Source organism: Agelaius phoeniceus, chromosome 2 (genome assembly GCF_051311805.1).
Source record: "Agelaius phoeniceus isolate bAgePho1 chromosome 2, bAgePho1.hap1, whole genome shotgun sequence".
Classification (NCBI taxonomy): domain Eukaryota; kingdom Metazoa; phylum Chordata; class Aves; order Passeriformes; family Icteridae; genus Agelaius; species Agelaius phoeniceus.
Window position 1 is genome coordinate 2,767,397 of NC_135266.1, and position 18,451 is coordinate 2,785,847.

The 18,451-nt window shown below is 44.1% G+C and overlaps 1 protein-coding gene and 1 long non-coding RNA gene across 3 annotated transcripts in view; one reads left to right on the plus strand and one right to left on the minus strand.

The window, feature by feature from the left end:
• Nucleotides 1–18,451, minus strand: part of LOC143696637 (uncharacterized) — a 268,836-nt gene that overhangs the window by 65,774 nt on the left and 184,611 nt on the right. The window lies entirely within an intron of this gene.
• Nucleotides 1–18,451, plus strand: part of DYRK1A (dual specificity tyrosine phosphorylation regulated kinase 1A) — an 81,751-nt gene that overhangs the window by 24,757 nt on the left and 38,543 nt on the right. For both annotated transcript variants that reach the window (XM_054628432.2, XM_054628431.2), the window contains exon 2: nt 982–1,060. In XM_054628432.2, coding sequence (XP_054484407.1) covers nt 1,051–1,060 — 10 coding nt within the window. In that variant the 5' untranslated portion in view covers nt 982–1,050. The remainder of the gene's footprint in view (nt 1–981; nt 1,061–18,451) is intronic.

Below are 18,451 nucleotides of genomic sequence, written 5' to 3' on the forward strand. Positions count from 1 at the left end.
TGCTGGCTGTTGTGTTTGGGTTTTAATTTAATTTTTTTGTTCATAATCCTGCTGTTCTTCTTAATTTCCATTAGGATTTTCTCAAAAAAAGAAATATATAATAATTACTATAATATATAATATATATTAGATAATATAAAACATATAATATATAATATACAACATAATGACATACATAAAAATATAAAATATTATATTTATTATTATATATACTTTAATATATATGACATATAAATTATATATAAATAAAAACAAATATATATCATATATTATATATAATATATAATATATAATATATTATTTATTATATATTATATATCTTATATATCTTATTTATCATATATATGTATATATATATATATGTATATATATGTGTATATATATGTATATGTATTTATCATATATATATGTATGTATATATATAAAATATCATATATTATTTATCATATATATTGACAGAAACTCCTGTCTTTATATCTCTCTGTCTATGGAAAATACAGTTTTATTTTTCTGAGCATGTTTTAATTATTTGCAGCAAGGTGAACCTAATTTAATTTCATCAGGCCATGAGGAGAAATGAACTTTAACATTTAGGAATTTATATGCATTTCTAGTTCTGTATCTTGTGGATTCGGGGAAATCCCACAAGTTCAGTTGTGTTTTAGAAATTTTGTACTGAATTTCTGTGAAAATCCAAGCATTTAAGGGCTTGGCAAAGATGGGTAACTGACAGTTTTTTGGGAGATCTATTCAATGACCAGTTGAAATTTAAGTTCATACTTTACATTTTGACACTTGGAAAGTTTTTCTCAAACCAGATATCAGTAGCAAATAAATCTTTGTCATGCCTGTCTTTGCTTTTCCTGTCGGAAAACTTCATTTTCTGTTTGGATTCCTTGCTTTAGCTCGGGCTTGAGCAGTTGTGGCTGCAGTTTAAGAAGTGAATTTCAGTTAATTTTTGCTTTTTTCTCCCTCTTTCAGTGTTGTTTGCTGCTGGACTCCCCCTGTCCCCACAACCCCGCAGGATGATATGAGCCTTGAAAGAAGACGATGCATACAGGTGATTGATATTGAGGATGTTTGCAATGACAATTGATGGATGTTCTTGATGTGCTTCTTGGTGCTCTTCCATTCTCTGTCTCCCCAAATGATGTTGTTCCAACTTAGCAAAATACTGAAGAACCTGCAGAATTTTGGAATCTTTCTTTGCCCTTTCAAAAACTCTTCTGCAGCTTGGAAAACTCTCCTTCTTCCAGGAAGAAAATGGTTTTCCTGAATGGAAATATTGTTTTCAAAGTTTTTATGGGAATGCTTCTGAAGGTGCTGAATGATATTTTTAGGAAATTCTCCCTTTTTTTGGCTAATCAAAAATCCTGGAAGTGCCAAGTGTATTTGCAGCTTCCATGGCTGATTTTTACTTTTGCTGGAAATACAGTCAGGGAAAATCACAAGCAGTAGAAATAGAATAAAATTAAATTTGTCCAAGAGGGTTGCTCTAATTTTTATACCCAAATGCCCTTATTTCAACCAGATCTTTGGTTTGCTTGTTCAGCTTTAAACCCCAGGAATCCTTAAGGCTGGGGGAAAAAAAAATCCAGGCAGATTTCCGTGTGCATGGAGCTCATCTCCTGATTGACAGTTTTCAGTTGCATCAGCTGTTGGTGCATAAACAGCTTTGGAGGGTCTGTTTACATGGAGCCTTTGGATTTGGACCAAGATGCTGGAAGTGGAGATTTCATTCCCTGAAAACCAAACATCTCTCATTCCACTCCCATGTTTGTGAGTTGTGTGCTGAAAGCTCAAGTCAAAGCAGGTCTAAAGAATTCTAAAATTAGGTTGGGCAAAGGAGAGGAGAAGGGAAAACTTCTCCAAAGGGATATTTCATTTTTATATTTCATTTTCAATATCTTAATCTAGAGGAGCAGCATTAAAAGTGTAGAAAATTGATGTCCCATCAGATTTGGGGAGCTCTGTGTAGTAGGCAGTGACAGATTAAAATAGAACCTAAATATTGAGAAAATGTTTTGAAAGCTTTAAAAATACTCATCCCACAAGTGAAAGGAGAGATAATGTTATGAAATTGTACCTTATGCATGACAGTGTTTGAGAGAATTCAGTTTCACATTGCAATGCATTATTCTGGTTTAAAACTTCCAACTTAAGCACTTTCAGTTTTGGTCAGAATTTCTGATGGTGCTGAGCTTGTTAGAATTATGAGCTTGCAGCATTGAAATGGGTACAAGATTTTGAGATTTAAGTGGTAATTCTGTCTCCTGCAGCCCAGATTCTTTATTTACAAGTCCCTTGATAAATAGAGATGAAAATGCAGGACAAAGACCTTTATGCCTGTGATGTGTTGGAAGTTAAAGAATTCAGATTTATTTGCATTTTCTGTTTATTAGGAGAGCCAGGCTTGGTGTGCTGAAGTTTGGAGAATGAACAAGAATTGCAGGCTTCAAATGAGAGCCTGCCCTGTGATAATTCTGTGGGGCAGTGGCAGGAGGAGTCATTTGGTGACTCTGCTGATCTTGGTCTCAAGTTCAAAGTGGCTGGGGAGAGGCCTGAAATTGAAAGTTTTTGTGGTTCTTGGGGATGGCTCTCTTGCATTTTCAAAAGGTTTCTCGAGGATGATTGATCAGAGGTGCCTGGTAATGTCTAAACTCCCTTTGGTTAAAGGGGGGAAGCTTCTCCAGGGTCAATAAATTTTTTGTTTTAATGGGCTTCACTTCATTGTCCTGGAAGCTGCTCTAAAGCCCTACAATTAACCACAGCAGAACTGGGGAAACAATCCCCTAAGAAGAAGATTGTTTCACTTCTGCCATGGAATACTTTAATTTTAGATCACCACTTAGGCTGAAAACACAGAAATGTATTAAGGTCCACTGCTTTCTAAAGAAAAAAAAGTGAAAATTTGAAGGAATGGGGATATTAAATGCTGTTTTCCAGTTTGAATCAGCAGGAAAACAAACTTGCAGCACATAGAAGTTCTCTTTTTGCCCTGTATAATATGTGGGACACCCAGCAAAAGGGCACTTTCAGGTGCTGTTTGGAGAACTGAAAGACTTCCAGTAATTTTATTGATGATCTGGAGCAGGGGATTGAGTGCACCCTCAGTTTGTGGGCAGCACCACTTTGGGCAGGAGTGAGGATCTGGAGGGTGGGAGGGCTCTGCAGAGGGGTCAGGACAGGACCCAGGGGATGAGGCCAGAGGGGTGGGGTCAGTGCTGCCCCTGGGTCACCACAACCCCAGGGAGCTCCAGGCTGGGCAGAGGGGCTGGGAAAGGCCCTGGGGGTGCTGGTGGCAGGGGCTGGACACGAGCCCAGGGGTGCCCAGGGGGGCAAGAGGCCCCTGGCAGCTGGGCTGGGTGAGGAATTGTGTGTGCAGCAGGAGCAGGGCAGGGATTGTCCCTCTGTGCTGGCTCTGAGAGCCCCTCCAGGGCTGGGCCCAGTTCTGCTCCTGCAGGAGAGCCCTGGAGGGGCTGGAGCGTGTCCAGGGCAGGGAACGGAGCTGGGCAGGGGCTGGAGAATCCCTGAGGGAGCTGGGCAGGGGCTGGAGAATCCCTGAGGGAGCTGGGCAGGGGCTGGAGAATCCCTGAGGGAGCTGGGAGGGGGCTGGAGAATCCCTGAGGGAGCTGGGCAGGGGCTGCAGAATCCCTGAGGGAGCTGGGCAGGGGCTGCAGAATCCCTGAGGGAGCTGGGCAGGGGCTGCAGAATCCCTGAGGGAGCTGGGCAGGGGCTGGAGAATCCCTGAGGGAGCTGGGCAGGGGCTGAGGCTGGAGCAAAGGAGGCTCAGGGGCCCTTGTGGCTCTGCACAAGTCCCTGCCAGGAGGGCACAGCCGGGGGGGTCGGGCTCTGCTCCCAGGGCACAGGGACAGGAGCAGAGGGAACGGCCTCAGGCTGGGCCAGGGCAGGCTCAGCTTGGACAGCAGCAGCAATTTGCCCATGGCAAGGGAGCTCAGGCCTGGGGAATGCTCAGAAATCTGTGGATGTGGCAGCTGAGTTCATGGTCTGGAGATGGAGCAGGCAGAGTTGGGTAATGGTTGGGCTTGGATGGTCTCAGAGGTGTTTTCCAGGTGTTTTGATGATTCCCTGATTCCCTGTTTACTTGTGGAGTTTTTAGGATCTGCTCTGCTTTTCCCTAGAACAGTGCCATAAGCAAAGCTGGGGTTCAGCTCTTTACAGGAAAAGCCAAGTTTGTATTTCAGTCATGTTGTGGTAATACCTTAGAATGTGATTAAAAAGTGTTTCCAGAATGGGAATTTTTCACTTCTTTGTCCTTTGCAAGTCCCTCCAGGAGCCTTTGGGAAAGCAAGGAAGCAAACACTGCTGGGTGTAGTGAGGCTGGTGATCAATCATCCTGCCCATACTCACTTTTCATTGTGTGGTGGCATCAAATTTGGGATTGTGCTGGGTTCCTATAAGCAGGGATTCATCTTGGTTAAAAGTTGGTGTTTCCAGAGTTCCTGCTACCCCTTTTCCTGCTCCTGTGTAACTCAGTGGTTGCTTGATCTTTTTTTCCCTCTTTTTTTTTTAATGGAGCTTTCTTATAAAAATCATTTGGTTTTATAACAGCTTTCTGGTTTTGACTTTTGTAGTTATGCTGGAGCCTAAGGAATATGGATCTAAAAATACTGACTTGTCTTGATTTTTAAGCTTTTGAAGAGGTCAAAGCTTCTTTTTGTAACCTTTGTTAATGGTTACAGCAAATTATTCTCATCAACATGGAATTATCTTGGATGCACCAGAGATGTTGAGAACCAAGGAAATGTGATAATGGTGTAGTCAAGATAAGATACTGAGGGTGCTCATATTGCTCTTAACTTTATAAAAAATGAACATTTATTACATTTCTAAATTTATAAAAAGTTTTGGAAAAGAAAAAGAGCCAATCCAATAGTTTTCAATAAGGGTACTGCAGGGGCAGTTCAAGAGGTCTCACACAGGTACCTGTCCTCCCCAGCTGTGTTCCTTGTTAAAATACAGCAGATCTGGAGAAGGGTTCTGGGAAGTTCTGGGCTGGGTTTAGGACCTGCAAGTGTCCAGGTGTTTGTTTTATTTAGAAATACAGTGGAAGTGGAGAATTGGGCCATGGCTCTCACATCTCCTATTTCATGTTTTAGTTGCTGATTTCATTGGGCCTGTAGCTATTTTAAAGGATGTTTTTATATGTCAGAGTGAGAAAACCCCACAAACCAAAGCAGAAAACCCCTCTGTTGTTGTGCAGCCAGAACAAAGTGTGTCTGGAGCTCACCTGTGGTACCTGAACTGGAAGATTTACCAGGAAAATCCAGAAATTCCTGGGCCAGCACCAATTTCTCCCTCCCTGGCTGTTCCTGGGGCAGTGGAGATGCTGGCCCTGGGCTGGCCAGGTCACCACACCTGGGGGGTCCAGCTGGTGGCACAAAATCAGGTTTTGAAAGGGCAAAAAAGGTGCAGGTGCTGATTCCCTGCTGGGCACAGAGTGGCTCCTGCTGCTTTTGTTTCTGGTTCCAGTTGGATTCTGGCTGGCTGGGCCCTCCCAGGGAGTTGGTGGGGGACGTTCAGGTCCTGGCTGAGCAGATCAGCCCTGAAGATCCCACCAAAATCAGGTCTGAGACTGAGCTGCTCAGGTTGCAGCTTTGAAATACAGGCAGCTAATGATGGCTTGGATATTCCTGGGAAATATTTTTATTTTTATTTTTATCTTTATTTTTATCTTTATTTTCATTTTCCTTGGATATTCCTGGGATGATATTATTATTATTATTATTATTATTATTATTATTATTATTATTATTATTATTATTATTATTATTATTATTATTATTATTATTATTTTTATTTTTATTTTTATTATTATCTATATCTATATCTATATCTATATCTATATCTATATTATTTTAGTATTATTTTTCTATTATTTTTATTATTCTAATTTTAATTTTTATTTTTATTTTTCCTTGGATATTCCTGGGAAATATTTTTATTTTTATTTTTATTTTTTATTTTTATTTTTATTTTTATTTTTATTTTTTATTTTTTATTTTTATTTTCCTTGGATATTCCTGGGCTTAACCCCTGCTTTTCCATGGATAAATCCATCCCTTTGCAGCAGGCTTTTGGGAGTTTCTGTGCCACAGCAGTGCTCCTCAGGCTGCAAGTGGAAGTTCTGCTTTTCAGAGATGGAGTCATTGACCTCAATGAATGATAACCTTGAAGTCAACAGACTAAATTAATGCTCTACTTTCTGAATTTGAGAGCAGCAATGTGAAAACCTGGACAGCTAAAGTTAGATTCGTGCATCCATATTTAAGAAGTTGCCTATTTAAAAGAAAAGGGTTTTTTTCCCCCTCCTCCTCCAGAATGGCTCAGTACCTGTGATATTGAAAATTGAAGTTTTCAGCCTCAGCCCCCATCTAAGAGGAAACAAAATCCAGGATTTTGGCATGGAATTACAGCCTGGTAGAGGATGCTGCTTTCCTTATTCAGGAACAGATCAGAGCATCTAAACCAGAAAATCTTTAGGTGCTGCTGTTCTTGTGTATAGTTCCAGTATTCTGGAAAAGTAATTTCTATTCACTTTGCCTCCCAATACATGTGACCCTCTGTTTAAAACTTGTTGAGGTAACTTTCAATGAAGTTCTAAATTGTGAAGAGGTTTCTTTATTGCAAGACTGAAACTTATTTCTGTTGCTGATTTCTAAGAGCAAATTAAAAAAAAATGATTTTGGACAAAACCAAATTAAAATTCAGATCAAAAATCACAATAATAACTCTTAAAAATTATTTACCTTTTCCTGAATGATTGGTCAGTGCACTGAGAATACCTGAGGTCTATAATGAACATAATGCTGGAAATAAAGAGCTTTTAAGGTCAGTGTTCAGGGTGGGAACAAAAGGAAAGATTCTCTTGGGCAAGGCAGCAGTGGGATATGAGACTGAGGTCATGGGGTCCCAGGATTGTGCCTTGTCCCAGGGATTTGGGACAGCCCAAATGAGGGGCTCAGGGCTGCTGGGGGTGGCCCTGTCCTGTCCATCCCATGTTGTGCCTGTTCCTGCTGGCCTGGGAGGCTTTGGAGGAACCTCAGCCCTGTGCTCCAGGAAATGGCCCTGGTTCACATCCACAGGGAGCTCCTTCCATGGCCTGGCAGCTTTCACACCTGAAATGTGCTCCTGAAGGACCCCCAGAGCTGCAGCAGCAGCACTCCATGGGCATTGCATGGAATCCCTGGGGCTGGAAAAGCCCTCCCAGCCCAAGGAGTGCCAGCTGTGCCCTCCTTGTCCCCAGCCCAGAGCACTCAGTGCCACCTGCAGGGATGGGCACTCCAAGCCTCCCTGGGCAGCTCTTTCCAAGGCCTGCTCACCCTTTCTGGGGACACAGCACCCAGAATTCCTCACCATTGGATGAGCTGGACTTTAGGTGGCACCGCTTGAGCTCCTGAGCATTTTCTGTGTTGGATCCACAAGCAGGGCAGCAGATGTTTGTGGGGGGCATCCTTCATAAATCGTGGAGCCAGGTGGAAACAAGCTCTCCCCATCCCTAAAGTTCTGTTCCTTTGGGGTTAGGTTTTACAGTACAGTACAGACACCATAGGATGGCTCTCTTCACAGCCAGGCCTGAGCAGTTCTTGGCAAGTTCTTGGCAAGGATTCCATTTATAATCCTTCATCAGGCAGGTGAACTGGGCAAATCTTGCTCCTAAATCCTGCTGAAATGGGACATTCTCATTTGTAAGGTTTGTATTTCTCTTTTTCTAGTCAGGCTGGTGCTCCCTGTTCTGTTCAATTCACTTTGTGCTGGGTGGTTTTTGATGTTTCTACCAAACCTCTGGCAGGCAGGGCTGCCCAGATGTGAGTGCTTGATTGCTGGCTCAGGCTGATGTGGGGTCAGGCTGGTGGATCCCCAGCTTTGCAGAGCAGCCCAGGGTGTGCCCAGCTTGGTGACAGGGCTGTAGCCAGGGTTTTGCAGAGTTTCCAGGTCTCAGTGTGCAGTCAGCTCTCCATGCACAGTTTGGATATTTCCAGGACACAAAGTCAGCCCTGTGCTGTCACTGGGTGCAGCTCAGACGTCATCTGAGCAGGTCTGCTCAGACCCTGCTGGATTTAGGAGCACAATTAAGCTTGGAAAATGTAAAAGTGGCAATGTTGGACTCTCAGATTTCTGCTGTGACGCCACAGTCTCAAAACCACATTTGTTGATAAGCTGTTAAGGACAGAGATTAGATTAGAGAGCAAGAAGCAGAGTTTGTTTTCAGCAGTGACACATCAGATTTGAGGTTCTGACCTTGCACCTGTCCTGGGAAGAGCAGGGAATGCCCAGCCCAGCTTGGATCCATCAGCCCAAGGAACAGCCTGGTTCTGAGCCCCAGCACTCCTGACACTCACACCTAACCCCTGGTGACCTCTGCTGAGTTAAATCCCAAAATACCTTTGGGGACCTTGCTTTGGGTTCACTGCACACAGAGGCAGCTGTTGGACACCTCTGCTGGACAGGGGAACAGGGGCAGCAGTTTTGAGAAAAGAAAACTTTTGAGAAAAGAGATTTGTTCTTGATTTCCTCCTTCCCTGTTGTGCTGGCATTTTCCTAACAAACTGGTTATTGGAAATGCCTTAAAAATCTGGGGATACAAGCAGAGAGCAGAGTATGAAGTTCCTCTTTAACTGGTTAATTCTGGGTCTTCTAACTGGTTTCTTTCTGTGCATACTCTTAACTTCTCCTTCACCTCATTGAATCTGCTTTGTGAACAGAGAGACAACCTCAAGTTTGCTAAACCATCCAACACTTTGCTCTTTCTTTGCTACAATCAGTGAAAATTTTACTATTTGAGCATCTTGCCTATTTGAGCTCAGTATTTTGGGGTGACATTGCCACTTGTTTGTGCTCCCTCAGATGTGATGGAGTGGGATCAGCAGATGTGCTGTGCCAGGAAATAAACAGGAGGATGATAAAGGTCTGTAAAAGTGAATGAAGTTGGTTTCATTTTTACCTGGTTTTGTAGGCAGTGAGGCCTTTAAATAGAGAAAAGATTTAATACTGTAATTAAAGTCCACAATTGCTCAGGACTGCCTTGCCACTCCAGAAACATAAACTGTTTCTGGCCACACATGGAGATCCAGACATGGTTTTTGGCTTGGCTGTACCAGGGCAAGGTCCTGAAGATGCCTAAAAGGAATGATCTGCTTCTCCAAGATTTTACATATTGGTAAATCCATTCATCTGGATTTCCACATGTTGGAACTCAGCTATTAGTGTGAGTTCTGACTTGCTGTTCATGCCTCTCACTAGATCCACAAGCTGAGTGGAATATAAAACTGATTTTATCTTCATGTAGGTATGGAATAATGGCTTACATAGATTATATTAGCTTATAAAATATAAAATAAATTGCAACACCTCACCAAATAGATTTACCAGGTTTTGTACCTTCCAGTAATGCAGAGCCTTTGTGCTAGTTTGGAATAAAAGTGGGAATTAGGCCCTTAGAAATACTTCACTCACTGAAGTTTAGCAGAAGATCTGAAAGGCAGCAGATGTCCATCAGAATTCCATTTACAGCTCCACTTTAGGTGAGTCCAGATGTTCATGGGAGCCTCTGTGTTAGGCCCTTAAAGACTGTGTAAAATAAGCAGCATTCTGAAAATTGATTTATTCTTGTTTCTTAAGTTAAACCTTTCTAAAACTTGCAGCTGTAAAATAATTGTACAGTAATCATTTCACAATGCTGAGTAATTCCTGGAGACTTCCCTGAGTGCAGTGATGGATCCATGGTGTGGAGTTTTTGGGTATTTCTGGTGCTTAGAAAGGGATGTAAATAAGACAGTGTTTCTTTCTAGGCTTAAATGTTCACATCTCTGGAGTTTTCTCCAAAATTCCATTTTTCAAAATCGGCTTGCTGAGGTCAATCCAATCATGGAATCCCAGAATGAGTTGGGTTGGAAGGAGCTTAAAGATCATCTCATCCCAGCCCTGCCATGGCAGGGACACCTCCCACTGTCCCAGGCTGCTCCAGCCTGGCCTTGGGCACTGCCAGGGATCCAGGGGCATCCCCACCCTCCCAGGGAAGGATTTTTTCCCAATGTCCCATCCAGCCCTGCCCTCTGGCACTGGCAGCCATTCTCTGGGTCCTGGCACTGCTAAAGGGAGAGGGACTGAGGCAAAATCCAGGTCTCCAAGGGATTTTTCCAAGTTCACAGGACAATGCACCAGGCCAGGAATGGGATGGGCCAAAACCACAACAGCCATGGCACGAGGTTTGCCTGGTGTGAGGATTGGGCAAAGGATGGGAAAAGTGCTCAGAGGGGAGAAGAAATCACAGGTTCAAACAGAAAAGCAGCCAGAGAATCCCAGAATCCCAGAGTGGTTTGGGTTGGGAGGGATTTTAGGGATCACCCAGAGCCACCCCTGCCATGGCAGGGACACCTCCCACTGTCCCCAGTGTCCAACCTGGCCTTGGGCACTGCCAGGGGTCCAGGGGCAGCCCCAGCTGCTCTGGGCAAGCTGAGATGTTGAAGGGAAACTTTAATCCCAGCATTAAGATAATTATAATTAAGAAATAGTTGGGAAAAAAATACAAGTTTGTCTTGGGTGCTTTAATTTAGACCAGTTTGTGATGATCTTGTGGTTTGTCATTGGTGAGCCTCAGAATTATTCCTCACCTTTAATGTCCCTGGGCAGGTGTTTGATAAGAGCATGAAACTCTTTTATTTAAATCCTGCAAAGACAAAGGGTCACTCACAGCCCAGAATCTGGGGGTGAGCAGAGCAGAGTTATTGGCCAATCACTCACTGTTACTCCAGCTATTGGCCAGTGCTGTTGGGGTGGTTTCCTTTCCTTACACCCCAGAATTTTACAGGTTCAGTTCCCAGCTGAGCCCGTCCTGCTCTGCCATTTTCCCTGGTTGGGGGGAGGCTGTCTCAGGGAGGAGCCTCGATGTGTGAGCTGTGCCAGCAGAGAGCTGCAGGAGCAGATGTGGTCAGAGGAGCTCTCTGAGCACCAGTTCCCACACTAAAGGAGCTGCTTCCCTGTTAGCACATGGAGAGCTCCCATCCCATCTCTGCTCTTCCCTGTCCTGGCTGCCTGCTGGGAAGGATTCCTGGGATGTGCTGGATCCAGGGGTTCCAGCTGCTTCCATCCTTCCTCAGCTCTTCATTCCACTGCTGTCCTTCAATCCTTTTTCCTCTCTCTTTGGACCTATGATGTCTCAGGAGAAAATGGCTTTTTTTTCCCCCTCTTGTCAAAGCAGAAAACCCCAGGTTGTTCTATCTTTTGTTATATATACATAATATATAAATATATATATATAGAAATATAACTTCTTTTTTCCTGACCTGCAGCTGCAGGAGTATTCCTTTGCTTCTTTCTCCCTTACAAAGCCTGGGAGAATTTTGTGTCGCTTTCCTTCGAAAGTTCAGCTTTTCTTTCACCTTCTGAGAAATTTTATCTCTAAAGTTGTTCTTGTCCTCTGGCTTGGGCTGACTTCATGGACTTTAGGAGTCTTCATGATTTCTCTTGTGAAGAAAAGAGATTTTCCTCAGAAAAAAAAAGAGGCTGTTTCACACCCAAATCAATGGGTCAGTTTTCAAGTTAGGATTCTGCACCTTCAGCTTAAATTCTGTGTTCAGCTTTGTTTTCCAACAAAGATTCTGGTAGCAAAAGGCCCCAGGCAACGACTGTTTGGATCCTGAGAAAGGCAAAAAGTAGTTGTTGTGTTTTTTTCTTTTTTTGGTGTTTTCTTTTATGTCTGGAGGCATGTGGAGCTCCAGGGGAAGGCAAGAAGCACAACTTCATTTTTTCTTGGGAGAAATCCAGGCTCTATAGGCTGCCATCCAAATGCAAAAATTCTGACACTTCTCTGCTCAGAAAAAGTGCCACCAAAAGGGAGCCAGCTGAATACTCCACTTCTTCAATAGAAGGCACTTTCCTTAAATAGAATTTGGGAGCTAACTTTGTCTGGAGCAGGGATTTGGGTTCAAAACACTTCCAGATCCGTGGTGACGTCTTTGCACTTCTTCAGAGTTTCTCACTCTGGCTCCAGGTATTTGGGTAAACACTCCGTGGATGTTCAGACACCTGAGGAATCATTTGTGTCCTGGAATTCCATGAATTGTAGCCTGTACAACAACATGAATGAAAAATCTGCTTCACTTTTTTTTCTGGGAAGGGGTTGGTGGAGCAGAAGGGAATTCTTGCTTTCATAGAATCCTGGAATGGTTTGGGTTGGAAGGGATTTCTAAACTCATCCCATTCCCACCCCCTGCCATGGCAGGGACACCTTCCATGATCCCAGCTTGCTCCAAGCCCTGTCCAGCCTGGCCTTGGACACTTCCAGGGATGGGGCACCCACAGCTTCTCTGGACAACCTGTGCCCCATCCTCACAGGGACCAGATCCTTCCCTGGCAATACCCTCTGCACAGACACAGGTGCTCAGCATTCACAGCTTGGTCACAGGATTTTGTTGTTTGACTTTGTGTCACACTTCCTCCCGTGGATCCCAGTTTATTAGCAGTAGTTTCTGCCATCAGAAATCCACATTATCCTCCATAACAGATGAGCTCTGTCTTCCCAAGAAGCTGCCCTGTCCCATTAGGAAGATGGTTAATCTCCCTTCTGGGTGAGCCTTTTGATCAATTGAGAGAAAAGGGAATTGGTGTCTTCTGGGCAAGTCTGGGTAGCAGCTCCTTAAACAAAGTGATTTGGGCTCCTTTCAACACCAGCTCCTAATGAACCCTGGGGATTTCATCAAAGACCAGGTAATTAGACAGGGGCTGCACCTTTGCATTAATGGCACCTCTGACTGAGGCCTGCCTTTCCTCATTCACACACAGGAACTGATCAGGTTTGGAGGACAAGAAATGCCTCAGGAGGTTTTTGGAAGCATCTGGACAAGGTGCTCCATGAGAAGCATTGCTGTGCTCAGCTTTGGAGAGCCAGGGGGTCTTTCCTCCAGCCCTTTCTGGGGTCCTCAGCACAGTTCCAAGGGAAAGGACAAGCCCAGGAAATTCCAGGTGTGACTCTGTGCTGATGTGGTTCTGGCCCTCAGGAGTGAAATCCTGTCAGGTGGGAACACAAAATGACCCTGGTGTGTGACCTTCCCAGGGGACAGGAGGCTCTGCTCACAGGGAACAGGGACAGGACAAGAGGAAAAGGCCTCAGGCTGGGCCAGGGGACACTTGGCTTGGACACCAGGAGGAATTTCTTGAAAGTGCTGTCAGATATTGGTGTTCAAGCTCATCCAGTCCCACCAGCATCACCCCAAACCCTGTCCCCAAGAGCCACATCCTGAGCACTCCCAGAGACTCCAAGCCTCCCTGAGCAGCTCATCCCAAGGCCTGACCACTCTTACATGGAAGGTTTCTCCTGATATCCAGTCAGAACCTCCCCTGGCAACTCACCCTTGATGGTTTTTTGAAACTTTGGAGTGCTGGCTAAAGGTGCTCAGTGCCTCTGAAGTACCTCTGAAGGGTCTGCCATGCTTTCCTCTCACAAATGGTGGCAAAGACAATTTTCCACTCTGTCCACTCCCTCTTGTTTGCAGAGATGTTGGGCAGTCTCCCCTTTTGTGGGGCAGAAAAAGAAGGGAAGTCCTCTCTGTCGGACACGGTTGGGCTCTCTGGAGCTGCAAGGAAATCACCGCAATCCAACAAACTCCCAAAGAAGCCTTGGGGAGCTGTGTGAGCTTGAGTGACATTTGGAAGCAGTTCTGTGCTCTCTTGGCCAGCAGGCCAGAGAACAGCCCCGTGCTGCTTTCAGCCCAGATGCTTTGGCAGAGCCCAGCCTCGAGTGTCGCCACTGCTTGGCAGAACAACTGGTGCTGCAGAGCAGGAGCAGCTGCTTGGGGCTTCTCCTGCTCCTCCTGCACCAGGACCCTGCTCTCTGCAGTGCTTTTGGAGCACGAGAAACAATATTGCCCTTTGTTCCTGGTAAGGCTTTCAGTTCTTCCATGGACTTGGTGAAAAGTTGGGCTCCATGGCAGTGATGAGAATAATGAGTTATGTGGCTCTTGTTGTCGAAAAATGTCCTAGAGGTGGCAGATCCTGGCCTTGTTTTGAACTTTCTCCTCCAAATTCATGGAATCACAGAATGGTTTGGGTTGGGGGGGACCTTAAAGCCCACTCAGTGCCATGGCAGGGACACCTCCCACTGTCCCAGGTGCTCCCAGCCCCAGTGTCCAACCTGGCCTTGGGCACTGCCAGGGATCCAGGGGCAGCCCCAGCTGCTCTGGGCACCCTCAAGTCCCATTGCCTTGAAGACTGTTTGGTAACGGCCCTCAGTGATGTCCTGCTGGGACAGGGACATTTCTTTGGGGTTATACTTCTTTGGAGTGACATTTCTTTGGGGTGGCATTTCTTTGGGGTGGCATTTCTTTGGGGTGACATTTCTTTACATCCCCTCTCAATCATCTGAGCCTGGCAGAGCCCTTGCTCCAGTGAGTTTTCACTCATGGCAGGAGAGCACTTCCAACTTCTTCCCTCTTCTCTCCCCCTTCTGCTTGTTTTGAAGTTTCTCAGGGAAGTCAGGCTGTCCCAGACTCCTCCTCACGGGTGTGTTTGCAGAGTCCTGCCCGTGCCGTGCATGGAGCTGAGTGTTCTGTTCCTTAAAAGCTCAGTGCTGAAGCTCTGAAGCTCACTGATACCTCAGCTTTTAAATAAAGAGTTTGTGTGTTATTATTTCACTTTTCTTGACTTGCAGTGACTTCACCCTTGGTGACATGACCTTGTAGGAGGCCGTGGTTCCTTTGCATTGCAGGACAGTCATGTCTGGTGCCTGTCAATGTGGTTTTCACAGTGTCCTCAGGAGCTGGGAACATTCCCTGACCAGGCCAGGGCACGGTTTTGTTTGAATTAAAAGCCTTTAGGGGTTAGAACTTCATGAACATTTCTGCTGTGAACAGGACTTGGGGCTGATCTTTTGCCAGAACAGTTGTTGGCTGAACCTTGAAGATTTCCTTCTGTGATTGGTGTTTAGATCTGTAAATAATTTTCCATCATCACCTTTCCTTGGGAACATCCAACTCTCTTTCCTCAGGTGAAATGTTTCCTCTGCACCTCTCTGGAGGTGAGGAAACCCAACCCAACACCAAACCATGGCAAATTCCCCAGTCAGCTTTTCCTTGGTGCAGCTCATAGATCCTTCAGGAAATGCTGGAATGATTCCTTCCCTCCTGCAGCCCTTGGAGGTCACCTGCTTGGTGACCACATGGGTGCAGGTGAGAGGCGGCTCTCAGGAGCGTTTTCTGGGAATTGACATTCCAGAAAAACCAGAGACTGATGAAGGAGAGGCTCAGGTGTTCCAGCAGAGCAGGGTGTCTGCTTTGTGCACCTCCCATGATGTCCCTGCAGGGCACAGGTGGCACTTCTGCCAAAGGAGGAACCCAGTGATGGTAACTGGGAATCAGATTTATGGAGCAGATCAGCTGCAGGAAAGCAGGGTTAGGTGGGATATCCCAGGAATTGTTCCCTGGGAGGGCTGGGATGGAATTCCACCCCTGGATCCCTGGCAGTGCCCAAGGCCAGGTTGGACACTGGGGCTGGAGCAGCCTGGGACAGTGGGAGGTGTCCCTGCCATGGCAGGGGTGGGGTGAGATGATTTTTGAGATCCCTTCCAACCCAAACCACTCTAGGATTCTATAAGAAGCAGACAAAAAATATATTACAAAAAATATATTTTTAAGTTTGCACAACTCTGATACTTGGGTAGTGTTGCTCCCATCATTGTTATTAGTGTGAACAAAAGCCCAGTTTTCATAGTTAGCTTTAATACCTACTCCTTATTTTATGCTAGAAACAGTAAAGCCTTAGAAGGAAAAAAAAAACCAAGTTACACTTAAAAAGTAATTGTATTATCCTAAGGGAATAATGATATTTTTTGTTTGTTTTGTGGATGGTTTTGTTGTTATGTTTTAAATTTTTCTGGCTTGAAATTTGTGTTACTTGAGAGAAATCAATGCAGGTTAGAGTGAGCCCCACTTTGGGCTCATGTTGTTTGGATTAGTGAAGTTTGGCATCCCCAGGTTTTGGTGGTTTCCAGCTGGAAGCACAGATCCAACCACACTTAAGGGGTTTTTTTTCTCCTTAAAAGCTGCTACTTCAAGGTGAGACAAATCAAAAGAAGTAATTGCTTAAACTTAGAAGTGTGTGTACTAAATACAGGAATTATTACAAAGGCAGGAAATTGGGCTTTCAGATGAGTGCTTTGGAATTGTGAGCTTTGACAGGACTTGTCAACCCCCAAATGAATCCTGCCTGGATTTATTCCTGATTTTTTTTTTTTTTTTTAATTTTCTGTGATGAGCACTAAACTGGACATGGAAATACTGAAACTTTTTACTGGGGAATGATTTATTGTTTAGTGACTTGGGAGCAGAGTTTGTCAGGACTGGCTTCAGATTCCTGCTGTAAAATGCAGGTGTCAGAATATCAGTTATCAAATCATGGAGAGAATGGCAGAAAAATGGTTTAGGTGCAGTTCACAACCTGTGGGGATTTTATGGAATAGTTCTGGTGCTTCCAGGCAACTTTGGAGTGAGGAAAAACCCTGGAATGTTATTATTTTATGAACTGTGATATGGATTTATAAGGACAGCGTGCCTAGGAGTTTTCAAGTGTTCTGGTTTTTAGGAACTCTGTCAGAATTTGTGTTACTAACACAAAATATTCTGTTTTTTAGGAACTCTGTCAGAATTTGTGTTATTAATACAGAATATTCTGGGTTTTAGGAACTCTGTCAGAATTTGTGTTATTAATACAGAATATTCTGGGTTTTAGGAACTCCATCAGAATTTGTGTTACTAACACAAAATATTCTGGTTTTTAGGAACTCTGTCAGAATTTGTGTTATTAATACAGAGTATCAAAGCAGTGCAATGTCTTCAAATGCAACAGAACTGCTCTGTAGCTAAAATTTGCTATAAATTTCTCTTGGAGTGACATGAATTACTTCAAAATCATCCATGAAATCAGCCAGCAAGGGAATTCCCTGGAATCATCACACCAGCAGCTTCCCCATAATTGAGGTGGAATTTATAATGGTAGATATTTTTTTGTAGTTCGGTTTTTCACTTAAAAAGCCTCTGTGTGTGTGTGTGTGTGTGTGTGTGTGTTAAAGATGTGTGATAGGTTAACAGCAATCTCAAATCCAATCCCAAAAATCCCAAACTCTCCAGCCAGTTTGGGATTAGTAAAGGAAAAAAGATTTTTAATATCAATAGGGCTGTGCAAATCCTGCAAGTGGAAGGAGGGGACAGCCCAAATTCTCAAAATACACACTTGCCCACGTGCCAAGGGATTTTATTTTTACAGTTGGTTTTATTTTAAAATTGTCATCGCTGTGTTAGATGAAATCCACCTTTATTTATGGTGGACACCAGAGCTGGGTGGATGTCACCCAGTGAAATAGTTGGAAAATACATGGGATTATTTAACAGAGTTAAAAAGATTCTGCACCAGTTCCTAACCCTGCTTGTATTCAAACTACAAAAGTACTTTGAGATCCTCCCCCTCTCTCCTGAAAGCTGTTCTCTTTGGTCAGGTATTGAATAATTTATATCATGTGAGACTCTTGCACATGATGTATTCATCCCTTGTTTAGCACTTACATTCATGGTTTGGCATGCTGGCTGTACATTGATATGGGAGATGCTTCCCATTTTTTCTCTACCAACTGTTTAAATATATCTTGTGCCTCAGTAACTACAAATGGGAAATAGAATAATTCAAGTTATTTCCCTTGATGGGTTTGATGCATAGCAAAAGATTTCTTTTTAATTTTTTTAAAAAATATATATATCTGTTTGTACAAAAGGAGAGCTTTAAAAACGATGCTGATCTTTATGCTAACTTTATGTTCAGCTGGAAATGCTGGATATTGATTTGGGATAAAATATTGGGTGTTTTTTTCACCTCTCGTGCTGCCATGCAGCAGGTAATTTATTCCATCTCTAATTAGTTTTGTGCTACAAACTGCAAATTGTGAGTAATGTTCTTTGGAGGTGGGGGGAGGAGGAGGTGCTGCACCAACATGAGAGAGGAACTCTCAAGAAGTGCTGATAAAAGTCTGAAACAGCCCAGCACAGGGATTAGTGCTGCACAGTGCCAGCCCAGCCTGCATTGCTGGGGAAATCCTGTAAGCCCCTGGTCAGGTAGCGCTGCTGCTGCAGATGAGCACAGAATAAATGCAATAAATGCTGCAATAAATGCAATAAATCAGTGCTGCACAGTGCCAGCCCAGCCTGCATTGCTGGGGAAATCCTGTAAGCCCCTGGTCAGGCAATGCTGCTGCTGCTGCTGCTGGGGCTGCGAGATGGGCACAAAATAAATGCAATAAATGGGTTCCAGGAGCTGCCAGGAGATAAGGAATGGGCAGCACTGATTTTTGGGGTGTGTAGTGCACACACTGTGGAGTTCCTGGTGGTTTAGGGCATGTGGGGAGAGATTTCACTACTGCTAAAACGTCCAAAATGAAGTTGTTGAATGA